General features: G+C 40.9%; 1 protein-coding gene across 7 annotated transcripts in view; it reads right to left on the reverse strand.

Moving 5' to 3' along the window:
* The window catches only part of LOC134203692 (polypyrimidine tract-binding protein 1), a 723,317-nt gene that overhangs the window by 49,425 nt on the left and 646,439 nt on the right, over positions 1–27,453 (reverse strand). For all 7 annotated transcript variants that reach the window (XM_062678576.1, XM_062678565.1, XM_062678571.1 and 4 more), the window contains one exon: positions 251–343. In XM_062678576.1, the coding sequence (XP_062534560.1) occupies positions 251–343 (93 nt within the window). The remainder of the gene's footprint in view (positions 1–250; positions 344–27,453) is intronic.

Genomic DNA, 27,453 nt, shown 5'->3' on the forward strand with positions numbered 1-27,453 from the left:
TTAATATTCTAAATATTTTTAATAGAAATATTGGTGAGTAATGAACATCTTCTCAACCTCAAGTGATTTTACTCGGTGAAATAAATTGATTTCACGAGAAAAACCAATTGAAGTTGAGAAGATTGAGTAGCGAATAGAATAAATAATAGAATAAAAACGGTGTGGAATTGGATTTCATATTTATAAGTTCTGCAATTACAATTACGGCCTATAAAACGAAGCTTTTGAATAAAAACAATTCAGTACTTACCCAAATACGCTTGATGAGGTTCAGCCATCTGAATGAGTGCTGAATCCTTCTTGTTGTAGAGTATCTTTACACGTTGTACATCACCATACACCCCTGGTATGTCGAAATCACGACGGATTTGTTGTTCACAAGTTATGAGGATAAACAAAACAGAGACAGAAAAGAATTTATTAGTATTACTCTTTCGGAACAGTTTGGTATTGTGTTTACAAACTTAAACAACTATAAAAAAAGAAACAAACTCACACACGGACCATACACCAAAACCAAAAAAATCCAAACAAAAGTCTAACTTAAATCAAGTAAAATTAAAACGAATCGCAAAGCTTCCTGTACACCACTCGTTCACTAGGTTTTATCCACTCATACTGGTCGAATCTAAAAAAAAAACCGTCCACCATTCCTACCCACAACGCACTACAAAACCCCACAACAGTTTGTGCAACGTGCTGGCAAAAACCATCATCCACCACCGTTCAAGTGCCTCGGATAAACTCTGTGTTCCCCGGTGATACCAAAGCACTAACGCCACAGCACAGCGCACAGTAGTTGATCCGCTCCCGAGAGTTTGAAACATTGTCGACTTCGTCGTAAAAATAAACCCACCCGACAAAAAAAAAGTATAGTGCCACGCTCATGAAAAGAACTCCTGAAACAGGACTGCCAACTAGTTACCAGTATGATAATAAAAGCGCTTGTTACATTCGAGCGAGAGAAAAAAAAAACGAAAGCATGGAAAGAAACGAAAAGTTCTGTCCCCGAGCACCGGGATCCAGGATCCGCCGCCGTCGCTAGCCGCGCCATCCATCGCGCGTCGGACGCGGCCATTCGTCGCATTTGCTAAATTATTAATAGCCCGGACCCAAACCGCGAGCGCTTATCAAAGTTTCCTATTTCTCGCTTCGCTGTCGGCGAGCGACAATTTTCCTGTGGGAAACCACTTTTAAGGAATTTTCCTGTAACTGCCAGCAAAGCGTCTCCCATTTCCCGTCGTCTTTCTCTTATCCACACGGCGCTCGAGTGAGTCCGTTAACCACCGACCGACCGCGCGACCAAGCGTCATCATAACAATGAAAATGTGCCTTTTCCTTGGTCTTTTGAGTCATTTTTTTTGGTTTTCGTTGCAACAACCCCATCTGGTTCCGCAATCACCACCACCGCAGCACTGGGCCCAAGTCCGATAAAGAGCGTGCGAATGAGATGACAAACCGCAACAAAGGTGGCATCGGCGTCCATGACGGGGCGGCGTCGATGTGCGGTTCGGAAAAGCCGAGGAAAAGTAGGCCGTTGACGGGCGATGGAAAATTGTGCACAATAGTGGCGCGCGCGGGCGGGTGAATGCAGTGGCAGTCACTGGAGGTGGGTTGCGGTTTGCCTACCTTTTAGGCGAAAAGAGGCAGCAGCAGCAGCGTCAACGCTCGCGCGTGATGGCGATGCGATGGTTAGTTGGTTTGGTTTTGCTGGGTGCCGGCCTGTTCTACGCGCGGCAGTGCCGGCAGTGAAGGGAAACGTGCGACGTTTGTTGGCAAGGAACAAAGAATGAAAAGTTCCGTGCTTATGGTGTGGCAATTGTTGCGGTTTGCAGCCAGATTGTTGCGCGTTGATTTTTCACTGGATTTGGTCGGGGAAATTTACGCAGAGTAGATTAATTGAACCTGTCTATCACGTTTCGGAATTTATGAATTTCGTTTCAGGTTTAATAATAATTATTATTTTCAGTCATGACTAGTAACAATAAATTGTTTATTTGAAAATCATTCCAAATATTGTTTACGAACGACAGAAATTTCAAACGAATACGATATGTTCGAAAAGTTATCGAAGAAGCTATTACCAAATAATGCAGAATTTATCTAAAAATATTTATCAGAAGATAACTTGTACATCAAATTATGTATAGGGCAGAGACACACAGAAGACAACTTCATATTTTAAAATGGTTTGAGCGTATTAAGGCTTTATTTTATTTTTAAATATGTCTTCATAATCCACCAAAAATGTCTTGGCATGTGTTTCACCTGTTTCCTGCATTAGAAGTACTTCAAGGACCTTTTTCTTGCCATCTGATGTCTTCCAAGCCTCAGACAGGCAGAACTTGCCTTCGCATAAGCAGTTATTTCCGCCAGTCAGTTTACGAAAACTGAATGGAAAACTTTCCCCCTTTCAAAGTCTTTATCCCTCTACAACGAAGAAAACACATTCGTTCATTCAACGGCGCCACTAAGACTGAAAGAGCTACATTTCTAAGCAGATTGTATAACTTTCTTCTCTTGTCAGCTTCCTTCTAATATCCTTACGAAAACTTTCAACTCGAAAGCGATACCCACCCGGAAGAGCAGTATATAATTTGCACTAATTAAGTAGTTTCCGGTACGAGTGGAAGCTCGCCAACAACCCTTCAGGTCAAAGATGTGTTCCTTTTTCCTGCCGTCTTTGTAGTGCAACAGGCGAAACCCACAGCAACAAAGGAAATGGCTCGAAAAATTCCTGCTTCGCAATCGTAAATAATCCACATCCGTTGGACTTCTTTTTTTTCGTTGGTTCATATTTCTTCATTCTTTAGGTGACAGCGCGGTCAAACGACCGAGGGGTGAGAGAATAAATATTGACTTGCCCCTCGCCTTCCCCATTGATCCATTGCCCGCTGCTGGCGGCTGGATTTGGTTCAATAGTAACATCATCGAAACTTCAACAATGCTACTCGCCTTCTATCTCACAGAGGAGCGGGCACTGCTACACAATCGGGAATTCCTTCGTCCTTTCGAGCGTGGATGCCGGCACTGAAGAGGACAATATTTCCTTTCCTATTGAACGGTTTTCGTCTTCCGATTCTATTGCGATGAGCGAGGGTATGACGACAATAGCAGCGAGTAGAAAGTAAGTACATCATAAATAAAATAAATAAATCCATTGCCCTATCTGTCACGACTTTACTATTGGGTGTTCTCTTTGGCGAACATTTGAAGTCCAAATGACGCTGTCGACTACCGGAAGTTGAAAGAAATTTTTAAACAAAGTGTGTTTACTAGAGAAGATGGAATAGTCAATGCTTTAAAGTTTTTTAGTTTTTTCCTTTGCACAATTCGTTACCTCGAATTCAACTATTTGCTGATTAGATTGCTTTGTACAATTAAATAAATTCAAGAGGGTTGTCGAACAAAACAGTTTTATTGTTGATTATATTTCTTTAAGGAAGCGCAAAACGGTTGGCCAACCATTACCCAATCAATGCAATATTTGTACTGGCTAATAAGAAACCAACAAAAATCACAATCCTTGAGAAAACTTCAATCGCCGAATGGTGGAACTAAGAAGCTCGTGAATCCTTACCGCAGAAGAGCACTAAAGGAGGTGCTTCCTATCTTATCCCAGTTAGGAAACCCACCAGTCAGTGCCACCTTAGTAGCGAATCGGTAATCGAACTCGACAACCTCATCGTTCGTTCGTCGAGTCGCTCGTGACAACCTCTCAATCTTATTAAAATATCCATTTTACTTTGACCCACCCAGATGAAAGCAGCAATGTGTGGCAATACCCGAGTGTAGGACGCAGAAACGTTGCACGCGAAGCAAAAGAAATTCTCCCATCAGTTACGATTTCCCGAACTGTGGAATCGAAACTTGAAGACACGACTATTGCGAAAGCGGAATTGTTGATGTGCGGCGAAGCACCGAACTGCTCCTCTTCGAGAAGACTTCGTTCTTTTGTACGAATTATTGATTCCCACTGCTTTTATCATCCGAATCCTTTACCCTCAATGGTGCTGGTTGCGGAAACGGGTGGATCTCTCTTTTTAGGATTCCAGCTCCCCACAACTTTGCTTTCAAAAGGTAGGGAAAAAATAATAAATGTAATACGGCAGGCGACGTGCTCATCGAAGTCGGCAATAGAAATAAAAATTCTACCAACCATCTTTCCAATATGTCTCCCGGTTCGAGCTGTAACCGCTCCAGTGGCTGCCGCAGCGAAAATCGACCTCACTATGGAATTTTCAAGCTAAAAGATAGAAAGAACGTTAAGTTCAACTGCAGAAAAGTAAAATGAAGCCCCGTGCTATACCGGAAAGTAAAGACTTCGGATAATCCACCTAAGTTTTGCGTAATCTGTTCGACACTGCTAGAATCAATCAACCACTTACCAAAATGTCGGCTTTCAGAGGAAGTTCTTTAGAATTTTTTTGAATTCTTGTCGGATTTCGAATTGATTATTGTCAGAATTCGGATGCATTCCTATAGGAATCTGAATGAATTCGTGTCGGAGTTCGGATCAATTCCCCTCGGAATTCGGATCAATTCCTCTCGGAATTCGAATGAATTCCTGTCGGAATTCGAATAAAGTCCTATCAGATTCTAATGAATTCCTGTCGGAATTCGGATGAACTCCTGTCGGAATTCCGATGAATTCTTGCCGGAATTCCGATGAATTCTTGCCGGAATTCCGTTGAATTCTTGTCGGAATTCCGATGAATTTCTATCGGAATTCCGATGAATTCCAGTCGAAATTCGGATGAATCCCAGTCGGAATTGGGATGAATTCTTGTCGGAATTCAGATGAATTCCTGTCGGAATTCGGATGAATTCCTGTCGGAATTCGGATGAATTCCTGTCGGAATTCGGATGAATTCCTGTCGGAATTCGGATGAATTCCTGTCGGAATTCGGATGAATTCCTATCGGAATTCGGATGAATTCCTGTCGGAATTCGAAAGAATTCCTGTCGGAATTCGGATGAATTCCTCTCGGAATTCGGATGAATTCCTGTCGGAATTCGGATGAATTCCTGTCGGAATTCGGATGAATTCATGGCGGAATTTAGATGAATACCTGTCGGAATTTTGATGAATTTCTGTCGGAATTCGGTTGAATTCCTGTCGAAATTCAAATGAATTCCTGTCGAAATTCAAATGAATTCCTGTCGAAATTCGGATGAATTTTTGTCGGAATGAGGATGAATTCCTGTTGGAATAAGGATGAATTCCTGTTGGAATTCGGATGAATTCCTGTCGGAATTCGGCTGAATTCCTGTCGGAATTCGGATGAATCCCTGTCGGAATTCAGCTGAATTCTGTCGGAATTCGGATGAATTCCTGTCAGGTCGGATGAATTCCTGTCGGAATTCGGATGAATTCCTGTCGGAATTCGGATGAATTCCTGTCGGAATTCGGATGAATTCCTGTCGGAATTCGGATGAATTCCTGTCGGAATTCGGATGAATTCCTGTCGGAATTCGGATGAATTCCTGTCGGAATTCGGATGAATTCCTGTCGGAATTCGGATGAATTCCTGTTGGAATTCGGGTGAATTCCTGTCGGAATTCGAATGAATTCCTGTCGGAATTCGGATGAATTCCTGTCGGAATTCGGATGAATTCCTGTCGGAATTCGGATGAATTCCTGTCGGAATTCGGATGAATTCCTGTCGGAATTCGGATGAATTCCTGTCGGAATTCGGATGAATTCCTGTCGGAATTCGGATGAATTCCTGTCGGAATTCGGATGAATTCCTGTCGGAATTCGGATGAATTCCTGTCGCAATTCGGATGAATTCCTGTCGGAATTCGGATGAATTCCTGTCGGAATTCGGATGAATTCCTGTCGGAATTCGGATAAATTCCTGTCGGAATTCGGATGAATTCCTGTCGGAATTCGGATGAATTCCTGTCGGAATTCGGATGAATTCCTGTCGGAATTCGGATGAATTCCTGTCGGAATTCGGATGAATTCCTGTCGGAATTCGGATGAATTCCTGTCGGAATTCGGATGAATTCCTGTCGGAATTCGGATGAATTCCTGTCAGAATTCGGATGAATTCCTGTCGGAATTCGGATGAATTCCTGTCGGAATTCGGATGAATTCCTGTCGGAATTCGGATGAATTCCTGTCGGAATTCGGATGAATTCCTGTCGGAATTCGGATGAATTCCTGTCGGAATTCGGATGAATTCCTGTCGGAATTCGGATGAATTTCTGACGAATGAATTCCTGTCGGAATTCGGATGAATTCCTGTCGGAATTCGGATGAATTCCTGTCGGCATTCGGATGAATTTCTGTCGGAATTCGGATGAATTCCTGTCGGAATTCGGATGAATTTCTGTCGAAATTCGGATGAATTCCTGTCGAAATTCGGATGAATTCCTATAAAATTTCGGATGAATTCATGTCAGAATTCGGATCGGAATTCATGTCGGAATTCCGACGAATTCCTATCAATTTGACGAATGACCAAATGATTGATGAGTTGGATGGTGAAATGCGCGGTTACATAACACCTAACACATTTTTTGGAATGATCTCAAGCCTTTCGCTGCAACATAGTGTACGAGAAACGCAGAAAAAAAGCATTGATTGAGGTTAGGATGCCGTGCATCTTTCTTTCTGGTACTCATGCACAGCAGACATATACGTACGAGTGGAAAGTGCAAACATCCCGTAGCTTGGTCGTGTGGTTCGTGCACACGAGGGGGGCATCACCTTGCCTCCAGTCGGGAGAGGGAGCAGATTGTCACTCCTTCTATTGTGTTCCATTTTTTACGAGCAAAGGTTGTAAAACTTGCGGAAGAGACTAACGGAAGGATTTAAAGTGCTAACAGGTAACTTCCGTTTTTCTTTGCCGTAGTCGGAGAAGACGACCTCGGAGCACGTTCCGAAAATTGTGTTTAACTTTTGTTCGCTTGGTCATAGAGCAGTAAAAATAGAATTTTACACAATAGTGATCTGTTCTATAGGATGATCTGTTCTATAGATACTTTACTTCTTTACTTCTACATGAAATTTTCTGGAATCTATGCAGGAATTTTCCCTCTTTTCCACTATTTTTTTTCCAAAATTTTCCGATTTTTTAAAGGATTTTTTCCGCATTTCCACAAAAAAATCGAATTTTCACAAGATTTTATGTTTTTTTTTCTCGGGAATTATCAGGGGGAAAGACGGCTTTGGCAGGTTTTGTTCTATTATTGGCTGGGGGGTTTTTGTCGACCGAATTTTATGACAAATTTGGCCACAATATTCTTTGATATGCAAAGAATGTTTAGGCCAAATTTGAGCCTAGTCAGTCATTAAAAAACCCCCTGCCAATAATAGAACAAAACCTGCCAAAGCCGTCATTCCCCCTATCTAAATTTCATCGGGATGTTCTTCCGAATTTTCACGAGAAATTTTTCCAAACTTTTGCATGAACATCGACGTTTTTTTTTCAGAGGAAACTTTTATTTTCCGAAGTCGCACGGATATTTTTTTCCCTAAATTCCATAGGAAATTTTCCAAATATCCACTACATTTTTTTCGAATTTTCGCTGGGAATTCTCCAAAATTTCATAAAAAATATCTCGAATTTTTTCCACTTTTTCACAAGAAATTCCACCAATGTCCACGGGATTTTTTTTTTCAAATTTCAACAAGATTTTTTTGATTAATTATGATTAATTATTTTAGAGCGTCTTAGGGGAAATGCTACAAGGTTAAAAGACTATTATTCTTCCATTTAATAGTGGAAGTAAATGGAAGAATAATAGTCTTTTAACCATGATTTTCCGTTTTTCCACGAGAAATATTTTAAAATTTCCACGTAGAATTCTTCCAAATTTTCACAAGAACATCTTTCGGATTTCCGCATAAACTTTTACATATTTTTTTTTGCGCTTCTCCACAGGATTTCCTCCTTTCTGTCTTCTCCACGGGAATTTCTTCAAAATTATCACGGGATTTTTTCTCTTGATTTCTCCTAAGAAAATTTTCCGAATTACCACAGGATTTTTTTTACGATTGTCCATAGGATTTTTTTTTTCATATTTCTACGTGAAGTTCTTCCGAATTTTAACGAGAAATTCTTATGAATTTTCACGGAAGTCCATTCGAATTTCTTCGAGAAATTCTTCCGCTAGATGAATACGGAGTAAATGAATTCTTCAATGTTTATCAAGGCTTATCTGGAATCCATCTGCAGACGATATTCTCATTGCTCATCGTCCGAACGAATATTACGTTCCAAATTCATCGATTCTATTCGAGTACTGTAGCCCTGGTGTGGATGGCGAAACCTTGCAGTCATCAGTTGCAGCTTTTGTGGATAATCACGTTGCAAAGAGTCAAGAGCTCAGTGCAGTGATTACCTCTCAAAATTCAGCAACTTTCGTAAAGTTCAACGATTAGTTGGATACGTCATGCTGTCATGTCAATTATCGAGAAAAAAATACCTACGGAACATATTTTGCCGACAAGATCAAGCGTGGTTAGATCTAAAAGCTGGTTGCATTGCAATGGTAAAAATGTTCGCAGCAAAATAACGCGTTTCAGCGAACCTCCATCCTGTTTTTCACGATGGATTGCTGCGAATGGATGTTAGGTTGGACCGATCATAGTTTCTCTCATAGAAGGGAGTCATCTAATCATTTTGTCGGATAAGGATCCGGTTACACGACTTCTAATTTATTAAATGCACATCGAGCACCAGAACGTGGGATAAACAGACCTGACGATACCTTAAGATAGCCTCAACAAACAATTTAAGCTGAATAAGCTAGTTGTTGACTAAATAAGACTATGTTTGACTGTATAAGCACTTTATTTGTCTTCAATATTTGTTGGGGTGCTACCGACAAACCCGCTGGAGAATATACCAGCCCACCATTTGATTAGAGGACCGCTTATTACCCCCACTGAGCCATCTCTTGTGAAAAGAAGACATCTCCAACTTCTATGTGAACAATTCTGGCGTTCATGGAAATGCCCAACATCCATGATAATATAGTCGAAATGATCTTTATCCTTCAAGATCGGGCCAAAACACCGCTCAAATGGAATCGGGGTCGCCAACCCAAAGCAAGTTCGAACATGTTCGAGGGGGAGTGGTTATCGCTCTATAAGAAAAATTCGATTACATGGACGGGCTACAATTGCAATCCATTTGACCAGGCGCCCCTAATTATGCGGAACAGTACCGGATTCAGTTTACTTGTCTCACATTGCCGGGCGTCACGAAAAACGTTCCGCAGATCCGAATAATCAGAAGAAAAAGGGGACATGGGCAGCCTTACGAGTCTCTTTTATTTGGCGATTGAAGGATTAAATAGGGGGAATGGCGGCTTTAGCACGTTTTGTTCTAATATTGTCAGGGGGTTTTCTATAACTAATTATGCTCAAATTTGGCCTAAACATTCTTTGCATATCAAAGAATATTGTGGCCAAATTTCATAAAATTTGGTCAACAAAAACCCCTCTGCCAATAGAACAAAACCTGGCAAAGCCGTCATTTCCCCTAATATACAAATCGAGTATTAACTTATCCAGGCCTTCTGAAGAATAAACAAAAGCTGAGTTGACCACTCGATCAGTCATAGTAGTTCCCGTTGCTTTGTCAATTTTTTTTAACTAATTATGTAAATAAAAGAACTGGAATCTTTACAGTACTTGAGGTAAACAAGTGATTAAGTGATAGCGATTGTAAGCCAAGTGAGTGATCTTTATTTCCTTCAAACAATCAGAGTTGTTTAGAATTCTTAAGAATTTGCCCTACAGCGACGGCAATTAAGTTCTATCGGAAAGCAGGCGGAACCGACGCTACAAGAAGTAACAGTTTCTTCGAATCCGTCTTGTGGATCAAGTGCAAATGCTAGGGAGTGAGTGCTAGTAATGGACCCCTTAAGGGCGGAAATTTACTTCAATCGCTATGTGCTAGAAATGGACCCTCTAACGTATTTACTTTTACAAATTAGTTAATATAACTTAATTTTAGTATCCCAAGCCACATTGCATCTTTAATAGTTTATCTTAATGGACTAGAGCTGGAGCACTGAGGAGTTGCATCGGCAGCCTTTGCTTCCCGTTCGCTACGATTTGTTGGTGGAATGCACACCTAATCATGGGCACATATGGGCAAATGAAGTGATCTTACAATATCGGACGGATGTTCCACTTGGAATTTGTGGTGCTTGTTGAGAAATGGATGGAGTTACTGTTTTATCTGATTATTCACATGGTAATAAGAAAGGTCGATATTGTGCTATAAAGATCCGAAGAAGCATTCAAAACGGCTTCTACTTCACCGAGACCTATTTATAATGCTTTTTTCTATACATACTATATATAATAGCCCTGTTTGTCTGTCCGGTGACTAGCCAACCAGACGCAGCACGCGGGAAAATTCTCACAAAAAAATAAAATATTTCACACTTCAATTCTTTTTTACTATCAGATGCAGAAAACAAAACCAGTGACACCCTTAGACAACCAGACCCAGCACTTGATGAAAAAAAAAATCACAGACAACAGACGTTGAAATTTTTTAGTGAAAAAAAAACACTTGCCGCGGGCGCTACAGCGTCCATAAATAAACTAGTATCTAAATATTTGATTGCTATAGCTTTACGTCAAATGGAATTCATAAATGTTTGATATGTTGTCCAATTATTTCTATGTGTGGTGCATGTTTGTAATCTAAACAAACTTGACAATGATTGTAATAATTATTTCTGATAAATGGCCAGTTATTAGTGAAATGGAAAGTGATTCCGCGACTATGTACCGACACCATAATAACCAGACAGTTAAAGTTAGACAAAACATAAGACAAAAAACGAACAAATCATAAAAATATATTAAGCTCGTTTAGTGGAATGTATTAAACCGTCTAAGACGAATTAAGTACTGTCCATTTAATTCCACCAGTTAATTTTCGTTATCTTTGCAGATACGTATTTCGACCACAACTGTGTGGTCGTCTTCAGTGTCTTGTACTTGACTCGACTTGAAGAAAACAATCGCAACTTACACTATTTATACTACGCTAGGTACCTAATCTAATCTTATTTGCCTACTTTATTTACCTATACAGTAAATTACTTTATTGTTTAGGTAGAAACTTGAAGAGCCAAGAGCTGCCATTTCCCTGATCCTTATTCAACAGCGCTGTTTGTACCTGTCGGTGGATTTCAAACTCTCAGCTACATCGAGTTTCCATGGGAAGAGACATTTCTTAAGATTTTAATATTTGATGCCGTAATTGGCTGATTTTCCTTATACACATGCTCTGCTACCTTAGATCTAAATTCGTAATGTAATCCCTTATCGTTTTCTCTTTTCGCCTTACTCACTTCCGCCATATGTTCCTTGAACCTTATATCTAATGATCTTTTGTTTGGCCTACATAGATTTTTTCACATTAGGAACAACTTATCTTATAAACGCCTGCCTTATTCAACATTTCTACTTTATCCTTCGTTGAACCCAATCGAGGCTTGAGTTTGTTGGTTCTACTAGAGACTACTAGAGCGATGCTGGATTTCCTTAGTCGAGGGCGCAGCTGGTTGGGGATGTGGTTTTCATTTGGGACCGAAACTCTTTCAGCAGCTCCTCTAACGGTAACAACGTTGTATGTCCAATTCGTCGTAGGGTCATTTCCTTCTTGTTGATGAACGCCCGTATAGCACACTCCAGGTATCCGAAGATCTTCGCTAATACCAAGATGTATTGTAGTTCCAACGTATTCCTTCTTCGCTCAGGGGTATCGTCTGCATCCTGTGGATCATGTGATGAAATGCTGCCATTTTATGTTGGTACGAATGGTTCGATGTATATGGGATGACTCTCATGGTGTTCGTGGGCTTCCTGTAGATTTCGAGGCTCAATGTTGTATTTGCTTCCCTGATGACTAGTAGATCCAAGAAAGGTAGTTTACCTTCTTTTTCCTCTTCGAAGGTAAATTTGATGTCCTTATGCACGTTGTTTATCGCTTCCAAAATCCTGGGTAGATCCTTTCGGTTGATGATGCTGAAAATGTCGTCGACGTATCTCCACCACTTCTGGGGTAGTATTCCTTGTTCTTGTAGGTTGTTCTCCAGATTCGCCATGAACAGTTCGCACAAAAACGGTGATAGCGGATTTCCCATCGGTGCTCCTTTCGTCTGTTTGTAGTAGTTGCCACGAAATGTGAAGTAGTTCTCCGTCATGCATAGCCTTGCCAGATTTAGGTACATCTTCACCTTTCCTCGCCATGTTGTTTCCGTCCTTTGTGTTAGCAGCCAGTCCTCTAGAAGATTCAGAGCATCTTTCACTGGAACGCTAGGGAACAATGCCGCTACGTCGAATGATACCATTATGTCCTCTTCTTCGATGTGTCCTGATTCCAACAGCTTCTGGGCGAACTCCTGGGTGTTGATGACTGACCTGCTGGGGAATGGTTTCGGCATACTTTGGAACTCCTTTACCAACCATTTGGCTATGTTTTGGGTAGGGGACCCACTGATGAAACTATCTCTCGCATCTCCTTGCCGGGTTTATGGATTTTTGGTAGTCCTTTAATCCTAGGTAGAACCGGGTTTACTGTCTTTACTCGGGCTTCTCCGATGATCGCCTTACACTCCTTTATTGTTTTGTCCGTGAGTCGTATTAATCCTGGTAGCGGATCCACTCTCAAATGTCTATAAGGTCCTCCGTTGATTTTCGTCGTCATCTGTTCGTCGTAGTCCTCTTTATCCATTACCACTACTGCGTTTCCCTTATCGGCTTTTACGTAGTATACTGGTTTTTCCTTAAGCTCCTTTAGAATTCTCCTTTCGTCATGGTTCGTTGTCCCGTGCCGTCCTTCTTTGATGGCGTCTGCCACGATGTTCCTCGCTGTATTTTGATCCTGTTGCTCGATGTTTCGGGAAATCGCTGTCTCCATGTCCACGATGATCTGTTCCACGTCTGATTTCTGTGTGATCGCATACCCCAGTCCCTTGTTGAGGTGAGCTAGTTGTTCCTCCGTAAACTGCTGTGTCGAACGGTTCACGACGAATCCTTCTATGATCTGTACGGTGGGTTTGTCAGTACAGATTTCCTCTGCTGATTTCACTCGCAATTTGTTCAGTTTTTCCTGTGCAGTCTCCGCTTCCGGTCTGATTCACATTCTTCTGCCCTCTTTACCTTCTTCAAAAACAGGTCGAATGATTCCGGGTTATCCTTAGCTAACTTCAAATGCATATTATAGCACTCCAAAGTCACTCGTTCTAATTTAGCGTAATGCCTCTTTATCGATGTCTTCATGAACTCGGACTCTGCTTTCTTATTAATACTTTTGGTACATGAGATCCCATCTTAATCTTATGGCTGACGGGTGTCAGCTTCTCTTTTAGGCACTTCTTAAGGAAGGCCACGTCCTTATTAATACTAGCGATTGTTCTCCTCAAATTGAGAAAAGTATTTCGCTCATGCCGCTCGGATGCCATTTTCAGAAAAATATATTAAGCTCGTTTAGTGGAATGTATTAAACCGTCTAAGACGAATTAAGTACTGTCCATTTAATTCCACCAGTTAATTTTCGTTATCTTTGCAGATACGTATTTCGACCACAACTGTGTGGTCGTCTTCAGTGTCTTGTACTTGACTCGACTTGAAGAAAACAATCGCAACTTACACTATTTATACTACGCTAGGTACCTAATCTAATCTTATTTGCCTACTTTATTTACCTATACAGTAAATTACTTTATTGTTTAGGTAGAAACTTGAAATCCGTACTGACAAACCCACCGTACAGATCATAGAAGGATTCGTCGTGAACCGTTCGACACAGCAGTTTACGGAGGAACAACTAGCTCACCTCAACAAGGGACTGGGGTATGCGATCACACAGAAATCAGACGTGGAACAGATCATCGTGGACATGGAGACAGCGATTTCCCGAAACATCGAGCAACAGGATCAAAATACAGCGAGGAACATCGTGGCAGACGCCATCAAAGAAGGACGGCACGGGACAACGAACCATGACGAAAGGAGAATTCTAAAGGAGCTTAAGGAAAAACCAGTATACTACGTGAAAGCCGATAAGGGCAATGCAGTAGTGGTAATGGATAAAGAGGACTACGACGAACAGATGACGACGAAAATCAACGGAGGACCTTATAGACATTTGAGAGTGGATCCGCTACCAGGATTAATATGACTCACGGACAAAACAATAAAGGAGTGTAAGGCGATCATCGGAAAAGCTTGAGTTAAAACAGTAAATCCGGTTCTACCAAGGATTGAAAGGCTACCAAAAATCCATAAACCCGGCAAGGAGATGCGAGAGATAGTTTCATCAGTGGGTTCCCCTACCCAAAACATAGCCAAATGGTTGCTAAAGGAGTTCCAAAGTATGCCGAAACCATTCCCCAGCAGGTCAGTCATCAACACCCAGGAGTTCGCCCAGAAGCTGTTGGAATCAGGACACATCGAAGAAGAGGACATAATGGTATCATTCGACGTAGCGGCATTGTTCCCTAGCGTTCCAGTGAAAGATGCTCTGAATCTTCTAGAGGACTGGCTGCTAACACAAAGGACGGAAACAACATGGCGAGGAAAGGTGAAGATGTACCTAAATCTGGCAAGGCTATGCATGACGGAGAACTACTTCACATTTCGTGGCAACTACTACAAACAGACGAAAGAAGCACCGATGAAGAATCCGCTATCACCGTTTTTGTGCGAACTGTTCATGGCGAATCTGGAGAACAACCTACAAGAACAAGGAATACTACCCCAGAAGTGGTGGAGATACGTCGACGACATTTTCAGCATCATCAACCGAAAGGATCTACCCAGGATTTTGGAAGCGATAAACAACGTGCATAAGGACATCAAATTTACCTTCGAAGAGGAAAAAGAAGGTAAACTACCTTTCTTGGATCTACTAGTCATCAGGGAAGCAAATACAACATTGAGCCTCGAAATCTACAGGAAGCCCACGAACACCATGAGAGTCATCCCATATACATCGAACCATTCGTACCAACATAAAATGGCAGCATTTCATCACATGATCCACAGGATGCAGACGATACCCTGAGCGAAGAAGGAAAACGAAGGAACTACAATACATCTTGAAACAGCGAAGATCAACGGATACCAGGAGAGGACTATACGAGCGATCATCAACAAGAAGGAAAGGACCCTACGACGAAATGGACATACAACGCTGACACCGATAGAGGAGCCGCTGAAAAGAGTTTCGGTCCCATATGATAAACACATCACCAACCAGCTACGCCCTCGACTAAGGAAATTCGGCATCGATCTAGTATTCTCTAGTAGAAGCAACCAACTCAAGTCTCTATTGGGTTCAACGAAGGATAAAGTAGAAATGTTGAATAAGGCAGGCGTTTATAAGATAAGTTGTTCCCAATGTGAAAAATGTATGTAGGCCAAACAAAAAGATCATTAGATATAAGGTTCAAGGAACATATGGCGGAAGTGAGTAAGGCGAAAAGAGAAAACGATAAGGGATTACATTACGAATTTAGATCTAAGGTAGCAGAGCATGTGTATAAGGAAAATCACCCAATTACGGCATCAAATATTAAAATCTTAAGAAATGTCTCTTCCCCATGGAAACTCGATGTAGCTGAGAGTTTGAAATCCACCGACAGGTACAAACAGCGCTGTTGAATAAGGATCAGGGAAATGGCAGCTCTTGGCTCTTCAAGTTTCTACCTAAACAATAAAGTAATTTACTGTATAGGTAAATAAAGTAGGCAAATAAGATTAGATTAGGTACCTAGCGTAGTATAAATAGTGTAAGTTGCGATTGTTTTCTTCAAGTCGAGTCAAGTACAAGACACTGAAGACGACCACACAGTTGTGGTCGAAATACGTATCTGCAAAGATAACGAAAATTAACTGGTGGAATTAAATGGACAGTACTTAATTCGTCTTAGACGAACAAATCATTCTTCCCCTGAAGAAGACACTAATCCCGTGTCGAAACGTCGGACGAATAAAAACTCGTTTTAATCATATGAGACTGCGTAACCGTTAATAGGAGATCGTCAGTTGCATTCTAGCAAAAATTCCGCTTGAGGCCCTTCCTAAATATTTTAACAACAGCCACTACACCTGATGGTATAATTGCAATATTTCCATTATCAGGCGACAGGTGGTGTTGCTGTGTGTTTGTATCAATGTAATATTGCATATACACTAGTGACATCTGCTGTTCGATATCGTAAGCTTTCAATGTTCCTTCCACACACACGAGGTGGAGAACAGTCTTGAAGAAATTGAAAGTATACAGCTAGAATTTAGTATGGAGGTACAATGAAATCTCTTTTATTGTTTAGAACTGTAAAACAAGTCGTGGGAACAAAAAATCTAAAAATTATTTGTTGCTTTTTGACCTAGGTTTCATATTGATGCGATGCGTAGTTAATGAGAACGGATGATTTGTCCATACAAGGAAATTCATTTTACTTTAAATGTTGTGGCGCCATCTCGTTCAAACAGCACCTTTGTCTTTGCCTTATTACACAGTCGTTTCCCAAAAAAATTGGTGAAACCAATAATTCAATCATAATTTTTGGAAGGGGTCATTCATAAATCACGTTACGATAATTGATCCGTAGATCTATACTCCAAAAAGGTCTTGAACGACCTACAAGCCCCGAAATTTATAATAAACATCCCAGTGGCTATTCTACCTAAAGCTACACATGCAACGTTTGTCGTTATGCTGATTGATTCGTAGGTATGTACTTCAAAGATTTTTTGGACGACCTTTAAATCTTGGAAATGATGCTAAACTAGGCAGCATGTTCCCATAGACCAGAATGAAACTGGAAACGCTGGAACTTATATATGCTACCTTCATCGATACGCTGGTTGATCCAAAGGTCTATACCCTAAGGATTTCTTGGATGACCTAAACTGCCTAGAAGGCTTATCTATCCCTTACAGATACGAAATCATGCAGATATGGGAAACAACCCTGTAATAATAAATGATTCAGTATTTTCCATGGACCTAAATGATGCTATGCCGGTATTGATCACGCTTGAAATGATTTTAGCTGCGTTGTTGACTCAAAAATGGCCTTGAAAACACGAAGGCATTGATGGAAATGCTTGTTGAAAAGAACTATTTCATTACTATTAACTGTTTTCTCATAGAAGCTTTGTAGCTCATCAAGTATCAAGTAAGTAACTGTCCCCTCGTTCACAAAATAAAATGAAACTCTATTTAATTAATGCATGATCATTCATGACAGATCATTACAATAAAACGCGTATTAAAAAGCTTTTTTTATGTACCAGCTGATCCGTCAAATATCTTCTCGTACAACATTAGTAAGTTACCACAGTTTGTGTTTTATTTTGTATTTTTTTATTTGTAATTTCATTCATTTGACAAAAATAGTCTTAATGAATATGCCAAGATTGCATAATATTCAATTTTCTTATTCTGTTAGTGATTTAAGATGCCGACATACCAAAGTAACACATATGTTCAACGGAAGTGAACATGCGGATCATTGCACAAATTGGCTGGTTCAATCCATAAAGAGTGCGACGAAAGTTCGGTTGCAACAGAGATCGTTGTCTTAGCATTCTTCCTGTAGTCCTAAAGTTAAACTGCGACAAAAGACAGGGGCAATTAATGAAAGCGTTGAGCTATTTGACAACAAATGTAGCTTGCTGTACCTTACGCCTCCGATCAAGTTTTTCGAGGCCAAGTAGTTGATATCTGTCGATATAAGCTGGAAGGTTTGCGGGATCACGCCACACTATATGTTTGAGGGCCTTTTCTGAACCCGCTCAATTCGTAAGTTCCACGTTACGTCATTCGGCGCCCAAATAGCAGAAGCCGTTTCCAGAATTGGTCGCGCGTGAGCACAATAAAGTGTTTTAAAACAGTGCGGATCCGTGAAATCCTTGGATATTCTTCAGATGTATCCAAGCAGTCGGTTTGCTTTGGAAATCATTGTGGCATAATGTGCATTGAAGGATAGCTTGGGGTCCAAAACAACACCAAGATCCGTCACCTGGCGCACTTTGTCCATTACAGTATTCATTCATGATGAAGGTAGTTATACATAATCGGATGTGTGGAGTGGTGGAAATTCATCACGTGACATTCTGTAATGCTGTCAATTAGCTTATTCACGGCACACCAGTTGGTGAATGAGTTAAGCAGCGATTGAAGTCTAATACAGTCATCATTACTGCAAACAATAATCATCGGCGTAAATTAACTTGCACTTAAAGCCAAGTGAAGTGGCAACGTCGTTGAAAAAGATGAGGAATAATAACGGGCCCAAATTGCTTTCTTGTGGGATGTCAGAAGTGTATTGTATTCATAATATGAGTTTGACGTTTGCTCTGTGATTCGATTTTATTTCCCCTTTCAGACATGTCTTCCTTCTTTTTTTCGCATGCTAAATTTGGTTCCACATGCTTGATTCTTTCTCGAGTTATGAGAAATATATTTTATTCGTATAGCAGCCCCCCCCCCCTTTCAGAGGGGTGAGGTGTCCCAAAGCACTATAGGATAATTTTTTGCCTTCAAAAACCTTCAAATACCAAATTTGGTTCCGTTTGCTTCATTATTTCTTGAGTAATGCAGAAATTTCTGTTTCATTTGTATGGCAGCCCCCCCCCCCTTCCGGAGAGGGGGGTGTTGAATCACTACATAAGCGTTTCTTGTCTTCAAAATCTTCATCATCCCAAATTTAGTTCCATTTGCATTTGTTCCATTATATTAGTTCTCGAATTATGCAAAAAAGTATGGCAACTTTGCTTCCAAGGGAAGGTATCTCAAATCACCGTAGAAATATTTCTTGTCTTCAAAATCCTCCACAAGCCAAATTTAGTTCCATTTGCTTGTTTAGTTCTCGAGCAATTCAGAAATCACTGCTTCATTTGTATGGCAAACCACCACAGAAACGTTTCTTGTCTTCGAAACCCTCCACATACCAAATTTGGTTCCATTTGCTTGTTTAGTTCTCGATTTATGCAGAAAGTTCCGCTTTATTTGCATGGCAACATGGGGAAGGGGTCTTAATCCACCACAGAAACGTTCCTTGTCTTCCAAATCCTCCACTTCCATAATTTGGTACCATTTGTTTGTTTAATTCTCGATTCATGCAGAAATTCCTGTTTCATTTGTATGGTGGCCCCACCTTCCAGAGAGGGGCGGGGTCTTGAAACACCACAGAAACGTTTCTTGCCTTTGAAATCCTCTACATATATAGAAAAAAATAATGAAAATTAAACGACATTTAAAACTATGTCTAATGTAAAAATAAACTATATTTGATGTAATCACAACCGTTATGTAAATTTAAATTTATTTTGATTTAAATTTCAATAAAATCTGATTTATTTTTACACGATCGTGTAATTTTAAATTGATTTAGATTTAAAATTACAGCGCGTTCGTTTATTTTTGCGTTTATTTTCATGCTCCAAATATGTGCATCAAAATAAACGTAAATTTACATAATTTTTCTAGCTGTGTACCAAATTTTGTTCCATTTCTGAATTAGTTCTCGATTAATGCAGAAATGTTTGTTTTATTTGTATTACAGCCCCTCTTCCAGAGAGGGGAGGGGTCTTAAACCACCACAGAAACTTTTCTTGTCTTCAAAATCCTTCTATTTGCTTGATTGGTTGTCGAGTTATGCAGAAATTTCTGCTTCATTTGTATGACAGCTATCCCCTTCCAGAGAGGGGAGGAGTCTGAAACCAGCACAGAGACGTTTCTGGTCTTCGAAATCTTTCACATACTAAATTTGGTTCCATTTGCTTCATTAGTCATCTAGTTATGCAGAATTTTCTGCTTCATTTTATGGCAGCCCCCTCCCCCTTCTTCCAGAGAGGGAGGGGGTCTTGAGCTAACACAGAAACGTTTTCTGTCTTTGAAATCCTCTACATGCCAAATTTGGTTCTATTTGCTTGATTAGTTCTAGATATATGCAGAAATTTGACTTTCATTTTTATGGGAGCCCTCTTCTGGAGAGGAGAAGGTTGTTTAACTTCCTTCAGAAATGTGCTGCCTCCTGCCAGAAAGGAGAGGAGTCTCAAACCTCCACTGAAACGTTTCCTGTCTTCAAAATCCTCGGGGCCTCGAACCGCCACAGAAACATGCCTTGACTTCCAAAACCTCCACATGCCAAACTTGGTTTCATTTGCTGGATCAATTCTCGAATCATGTTGAAATTAGTGTTGCATTTGTATGAGAGCCCCTCCTTCCTAAAAGGCGAGTACCTCAAAGTATCATAAGAACCTTCCATGGGCCACAAATTCTTGCATACACATTATCATGCGGATCGATTTAGTAGTTTCGAGTCTATGTTGGGCGCCACCTGGGGAGAAAATCCGGAAGTAAAATGCTCACCGGGTAAACCGTATGGGTCTAGGGAACCATTTACTGCAGACCCTTTCTCGAAAGATTGTGTTAAACCCGAGAAATCTGCAGTGCAAGTACTGTCCTATATACAGGACGCTGTGACTTTAACGCATCTTAGGACGCTGAGATAATAGACGCTGAGTTAAGAGACTTGCAGCACTAGGCTGACTAATATCTCCTTTGAAATAAATGTCACACACACTGTCCCCCATGTAGTCGAATTGTGAACGAATATGTCTGAAAAAAATATTTTAAGCTCTTTTTAGCGTAATGTATTTTTAGTGGAATGTATTAATCCTGTTTAAATTTTTACAAAAAGGAAGGAGATCATGAGCCCATGGGCACGTCTTTAATAAGATAGATTTCGGCGAAAGTTGTAATAGTTGTGTTATATAGTATAGTCAATATAGGAATCCATATTGAACTATTTTAAAGCACATAGCACTACCATCCAAGCACGAATAAAAATGAGGCTTATTTAGGAAAATATACATACGATACATACTGAATCGAATTTAAATTGACTACCATTCGTTTGACATCAATTCACACTTTTCTCAACCGCAACAACCGACATGAGCTTCTTTCATGTGAATTGTTAGCTGATTCTAAGCCAAAATAAATCTACTCTATCAGTAGCTTACACATGTCTTTCTTTCCCAAAATCGGATTAAATCGTTCAGCAGCATCCATCGGTGGTTCCCACAAAAACTTACATCCAAACAAACCTCTAATCACTTCCGCATTTCCTTTGGAACACCCTCCTTTCAAGTCGAGAGTTGATCCCCGACCACATCATAATCAGCACATCAGTGCTTCGTTCGGCATCATTCCTCAGCCCTTTTGCCACGACTTGTTTGATCACACACACATCACCCAGCCCCAAACACTCGTTCAGATCTCGAGTGCGGTTCATAATCGCTGCGTGTTTAGCACCGTCTTCATCGACGTCTTCCCATCCCATATGTGAACACACACCCCCATATGGATATGCAAACAAAACCACCCATCAGAGCTTCGGAAATCCTCTTCAACACGACGAAAGGCACATCCTCATTGTCGTCCTTGTCAACGACGTCGACGCCATCGAAAAACTAGCTGATAAAGATAAACACCTGCTCGGCACCACATACCCCAACCCGTCGTCTTCGTCACTGATGCTGATGCTGCACACTGCAGTCGCAGCTTCAGCAGAACACTACAGAACTATAGAGTGGAGTTCGATAACGATCTCCACTCACTCTTTTATGCCGAACTTTTATCCATGCCGACCGGGATGCAGACGATGGGGAAAGGCTCCCACATCAGATTATAAACGGAAATTTGGAATTTTGAGAAAAAATTTCTAGTTAATTTAGTGACGCTTTTCCAATATGCGTTGTGTTAGTAACAAAGTTGTTTGAGCAATAAAAAATCGTTATCAACTTGTGTACGTTTTTTGATAGAGGAACCACCGAAATGCTGCAGCTACTCTAGGTGGATTAAACACTAATTTTTCCACCTTGGTTCACACATTCGCTTGGTCCCAATCGGAACGACACTGTTGTGTTGATCTTGACTCCACCCTCGCCCCCATACTTGAACCCATCTCCGCAAACTTTCCCGATAATCCACCCGCCATCCCCGTTTTCATCCCGAAACTGCACCCACATTCGGCAAACTACTGTTCAAACTCAAACGAATGATAGCGGCCGGGCCCAGTCGTTGGGGTCGCTCAGAAGAAGGACCCTACACCGACCGACCGACCGACCGACTAGTCGTCAAGTGTGTTTGTCTTTTGGCCACTCGTCGTCGTCCTCGTCGTAGTTGTTGCGAGAGACAAGTGCGCACGGCAGTCGAGCCAGATAATATTTGCTTTTTCGGTTAGTGGATAAACTTGGTTGACACATTTGCCGGTCGGTCCCCTTACGTGTTTCCATTCCGGTATGGCCACTCCCGGCCACTTCCGTTCCGATCCGAGTTGTGTGTTTGCAATGTGGATGCAATGAAGTTTTCGTCGCATTAAGAGATTTCTGGTAGACACACACACCTGGGTCGGTGGTTTTGTCGAAGAGGTGGAACAGTGCTGTTTGGAAGGATTCTGGATAGAATTGTTTCGATTAATCCATTCATGGCCTTCAACTGTTGAAAAGAACTTCAAACAAAATAGCAATGTTAATAAATCGATGAAAGTTCTTCTACAAATCTGCCTAATTTAGTGAAACAATCACTAGAATAGGGTTATCACGCCTATCTAGAGAGTATGAGGATGACGGTTCGAGTCCCTCAGGGACACGTGGATTCTATTTCGCAATTTGTCAATTTCGAAGCATGTTCTGTTTATATGCACAGCTAAGATGAATTCTTCTCGGAATTTGGATAAAGTCCTGTCGGAGTTCCGATGAATTCCTGTCGGAGTTCCGATGAATTCCTGTCGGAGTTCCGATGAATTCCTGTCGGAGTTCCGATGAATTCCTGTCGAAGTCCGATGAAATCCTCTTGGAATTCAGATGAATTCCTTTCAGAATCCAAATGAATTCCTGTCGGAATTTGAATGAATTCCTGTCGGAATTTGAATGAATTTCTGTCGGAATTCGAATGAATTCCTATCAAAATTCGGATTAATTGCTATCAAAATTCGGATGAATTCCCATAAAAATTTGGATGAATTATTATCGAAATTGACGAATGAATTCCTATTAAAATTCGGATGAAATCCTGTTGGATTTCGGATGAAATTTTGTCGAAATTCGGACGAATTGGTGTCAAAATTCAAATGAATTCCTGTCGGATTTCGGATGACTTCCCGTCGAATTTCGGATGACTTCCCGTCGAATTTCGGATGACTTCCTGTCGAATTTCGAATAAATTCCTGTCGGATTAAGGATGTCTTTCTGTCGGAATTCGGATGAATTCCTATCGAAATTTCGAATAATTCCTATCGGAATTCGGATGAACTCCAATCGGAATTCGGATGATTTCCTATCGGAATTCGGATGAATTCCTGTCGGAATTCGGATGAATTTCTGTCGGAATTCGGATGAATTCCTGTCGGAATTCGGATGAATTCCTGTCGGAATTCGAATGAATTCCTGTCGGAATTCGGATGAATTCTTGTCGGAATTCGGATGAATTCTTGTCGGAATTCGGATGAATTCCTGTCGGAATTCGGATGAATTCTTGTCGGAATTCGGATTAATTCCTGTCGGAATTCGGATGAATTCTTGTCAGAATTCGGGTGAATTCCTTTCGAAATTCTGATGAATTCCTGTCGTAATTCTGATGAATTCCTGTTGAAATTCGGATGAATTCCTGTCGAAATTCGGATGAATTTCTGTCGGAATTCGGATGAATTTCTGTCGGAATTCGGATGAATTTCTGTCGGAATTCGGATGAATTTCTGTCGGAATTCGGATGAATTCCTGTCGGAATTTGGATTAATCCTATCGGAATTCGGATGAATTCCTGTCGGAATTTGGATAAATTCCTATCGGAAATCTTTTGGAAGAATCAAATGCTTTCTTCGTAGGAAGCATAGGAACGGAATCAGACAACACATGTTTAACATTATTGTGATTCAAATAACCATTCTAGTACGAAATCTTCCAGCCGCCACTGTTATTCTACAAATGCAAATTCCATGTTGAATACCTTATGGAAAATGAAGTAGCCAAAGCCGATACCCGCACAGTGGTGGTCTTCCTCCCACTTCTGCATCGTTTGGAAACTTTCCCCTCGCGTCTATCGGCGACCACAACTTCTTCATTTTATCTACCCTGAAAGCGACAACGGAGATGCCGACAAAGTCTTGCACCAAACCGCCGAAAAACGGTCGCCGCTCTGCCGAACTTAAACAAAAGCAACCCGTCGTCTTCGTTCTGTAACCGGGGCTAATAGTTTCCGAATGGAAACAGCCCCAGCGCAGAGCGCAGTGTAGTGTCAAACTTTGTCTACGAACCTGCTACCCGGTAAATGGTGTCAACTACTCTGAGTTCACGATGTCTACGAGCTTCACACAATCCGGCTCTAAGTGGCCTCACATGCGACTCGCTCCTAGAACAACGACCCTCGTCTGATGTTGTTCCCGGGATGATGCTGTGCAGAATGGTACACTCTAGCAGCTGTACCTACTTGTCACACTCCATTGAGAAAGGAGTGAAACTTGTCGGCGACTGACGACGGCGCTCACAGTTGGGAGATTCTGAATAATTTGTATTCAAATCAAATCAACAAGAATTTTCTGGAAACCTAGAAAAAGGTTTTTTTAATTTTAATACGAAATCTTTTGAAGCTCACATTTAGACACCCAAACATTTCGACAAAAAATAATATTCTGTGGAACCTTTCCGGCCACTGTTCAGGGCGGCTCCGACCGGCGACAATTCCGAAGGAAAACCAAACAAGACGACGAAGACGATGACGATAATGATGATGGTCAATAAGAGGAGCAGCTTCCTGATGATGCAACTCTCACTTTTCCACTTGATATGGGATGAGCTGGTAATTGTGTCTGATGAGATGAGTAAGTAATTGTCGGTGTCGGAGTACACTTAGTGGAGTACGGGGTGGATAACGTTGCCTGCCATCATTACACATTACGGTTCAATGGAGAAGACAATTGACGCTGGTTTGAGCCGTGATCGTGTGGAACCAAATATGTTCTGGGATACATTCTACTTATTCAGGGTTATCTGCAACTAATTTTCCGTCTAGTTATAAAGAAGTAGAGCAACGTTAAATACAAAAACATCTTCCAAAGCGCCAATTAATCTCTGCCAACCTCACAATCAATCAAAGAAAGAAAAGCCCCATTGGTGACTTAAGTCTTCATCAGAACCAAATTACTTTCCCAATTCCACACCTTCTAGCGGCACATCGTGGATTCCCCATAAAACAAAAGCGAAAAATTAATCCCTTTTCCTTCCGGTATTCACTCCCTTAATACCCCCACGACGGGGAATCCTCTTCCGTGAAGCAGAAATTAGAAAACGAAGCACAAATCCCACCTTTACGTCTCACTTTTGTGTCAACGAGGATGGATGGAAGCCGTCGAATGATGACGGCGTCAAAAATTAGGCGAAGACCTTCTTCTTTCTTGCGGAAGGCAGAACGCGTTGTCTAGGATTACGCTCCATCACCCCCACCGACCGACCGAGTGTTCGGTGCTGGGTGTCCTCCTTCATCGAACCCGGATGGGTGGGAATTATTAGAAAATTGCTTTTCTCCTCTTTAGCAACACGGACGACAAATGACAACAACTGTATGGGGCGCTGCCGATGCCCCCGGGTCCCGGGTGGTGATGTTGTAGCTCTTGGGAATTCGGGAAACCCTACAGAAGCCAAACGAGAAGAAGGCAGGTGTATCAGCTTCGGGAGTAATCCTGTCTTTGTTTCTCATTTATAGCGAAATTCGGTGACTATACAAAAGAAAGGTTCATCCGAGAGGCACCACGGTGCAGATAAAAGGAATCGCAATGTTAGAAGTTTTTCGACTGTTTTTAACGTCGAAATCAAAAACAAAATAAGTGTGTGGATGTGGAAATATGAGGAGGATAAAAAGGAGACTTAAAAATGTTGTAGAAACGTTATCACCGTCGAACTTGAATTGCAGATGGATTACTGTTTCTAACTCCAATGAGTTCTTCTAGTAATTCCAGTGATGCTTTCTTGTTCAAGTTTTGATTAATTCGAAATCAAATATTGGAAGACGAATAAATTTTAATTGTAATTTGGATTATTTTCAGTAATTCACATTAAAATTCAGAAGGTCGGAAAAATTTCCTATGGAAATTGCGATGAATTCCTGTTTGAATTCCGATTTATCTCTGTCGAAATCATTATGGCTTCGGGACGGAATTCCGACCAGCAGCCATAAATATTTCGACAAACATAAGACGTAATATAGACAGTTGGGAATCCAATGTTATTCTGTTCGAAATTCAACCAATTTTTGGCCAGAAATCCGATAACATTTGCTCGGAATAAATTACTAAAGCTCTCCCTTTCAGTGATGAATTCCAATTGTAATGTTGTAGAGTTGATGAAATGTCTATGGAAAATGATGCTGAGAATGTCGGAGTCCTATTTCAATATTGTCGAATTAATTCAATTGATTGCTACCAGAACTCTTATAAACTTTCGTGGAATTATAATGGAAGCTGGCCGAAAGATGCGATGAATGTAATTTTTCCTACCGAATTAACTATCCCCTAATACTTTTTACGCATTTCACATTTCTCGAGTACTTATTCAAAAGGACGTATGTAATTTTGTGAACAAAAATTTAAACGTTGATTTCTCCAATCTGATACCACTCCCATGCAAACCATCACCACAGACAGGTAGAGGAAGGCATCCGCTACCTATTCTTGGTGATGGTTTGCGTGTGAGTGCCATCGGATTGGACAAATCGACGTATGAATCGTTGTTTACAAAATCACATACGTCCTTTTGAATAACTACCCGAGATTTTAGTTTTTTTTTAAATCTAGCATGATTTTTGGAAACGTCGTATGTCCAAATGAGAGACTCTCTATTAGTACGCTCTCTTTCACTAATATCGAAGCTAGTTTTGCATTTATTGCAATATTTCCACTTCAGCACGCTAGATAAAGCCATTTTCTCCAGATTTCTGTTGAAACATCCGATGTACATGTTAGTATGGCTTCGTAATAATCGAAAGAGAAAGTAAACAAAGAGAGCCTCTCTTTTGGACTTACGACGTTTTCAAAAATAGCTCCTTTGATTCTCCCCACCATTTTCGACGGTTTGCACACCACAGGAGCCAGTTAGGTAGGTATCTAGTTTTCAAAACTAGGAAGATAATTGAAATTGTTCTCATGATTCCGGAATAATACTGGGGTCGTGTGGGGTTGATTTTTTTTTTCATCGTACTGAAAGCTTTGAAACTCATCTTTTGCTGAACTAACACGAGCCTTTGATGAGGTTCCTGGGTGGTTTTGAGCAGAATCCGCGTTATTCTGGTTCTCCGGGGAAAGTTGCCCGTTTCTGATGCGATCCGAAACCCTCTTGCGACATTACAAACTTCATGATTTTACTAGTCATGTCCAATAGAGCTCATTCAAGGTG

This window comes from Armigeres subalbatus, chromosome 1 (genome assembly GCF_024139115.2).
Source record: "Armigeres subalbatus isolate Guangzhou_Male chromosome 1, GZ_Asu_2, whole genome shotgun sequence".
NCBI lineage: Eukaryota > Metazoa > Arthropoda > Insecta > Diptera > Culicidae > Armigeres > Armigeres subalbatus.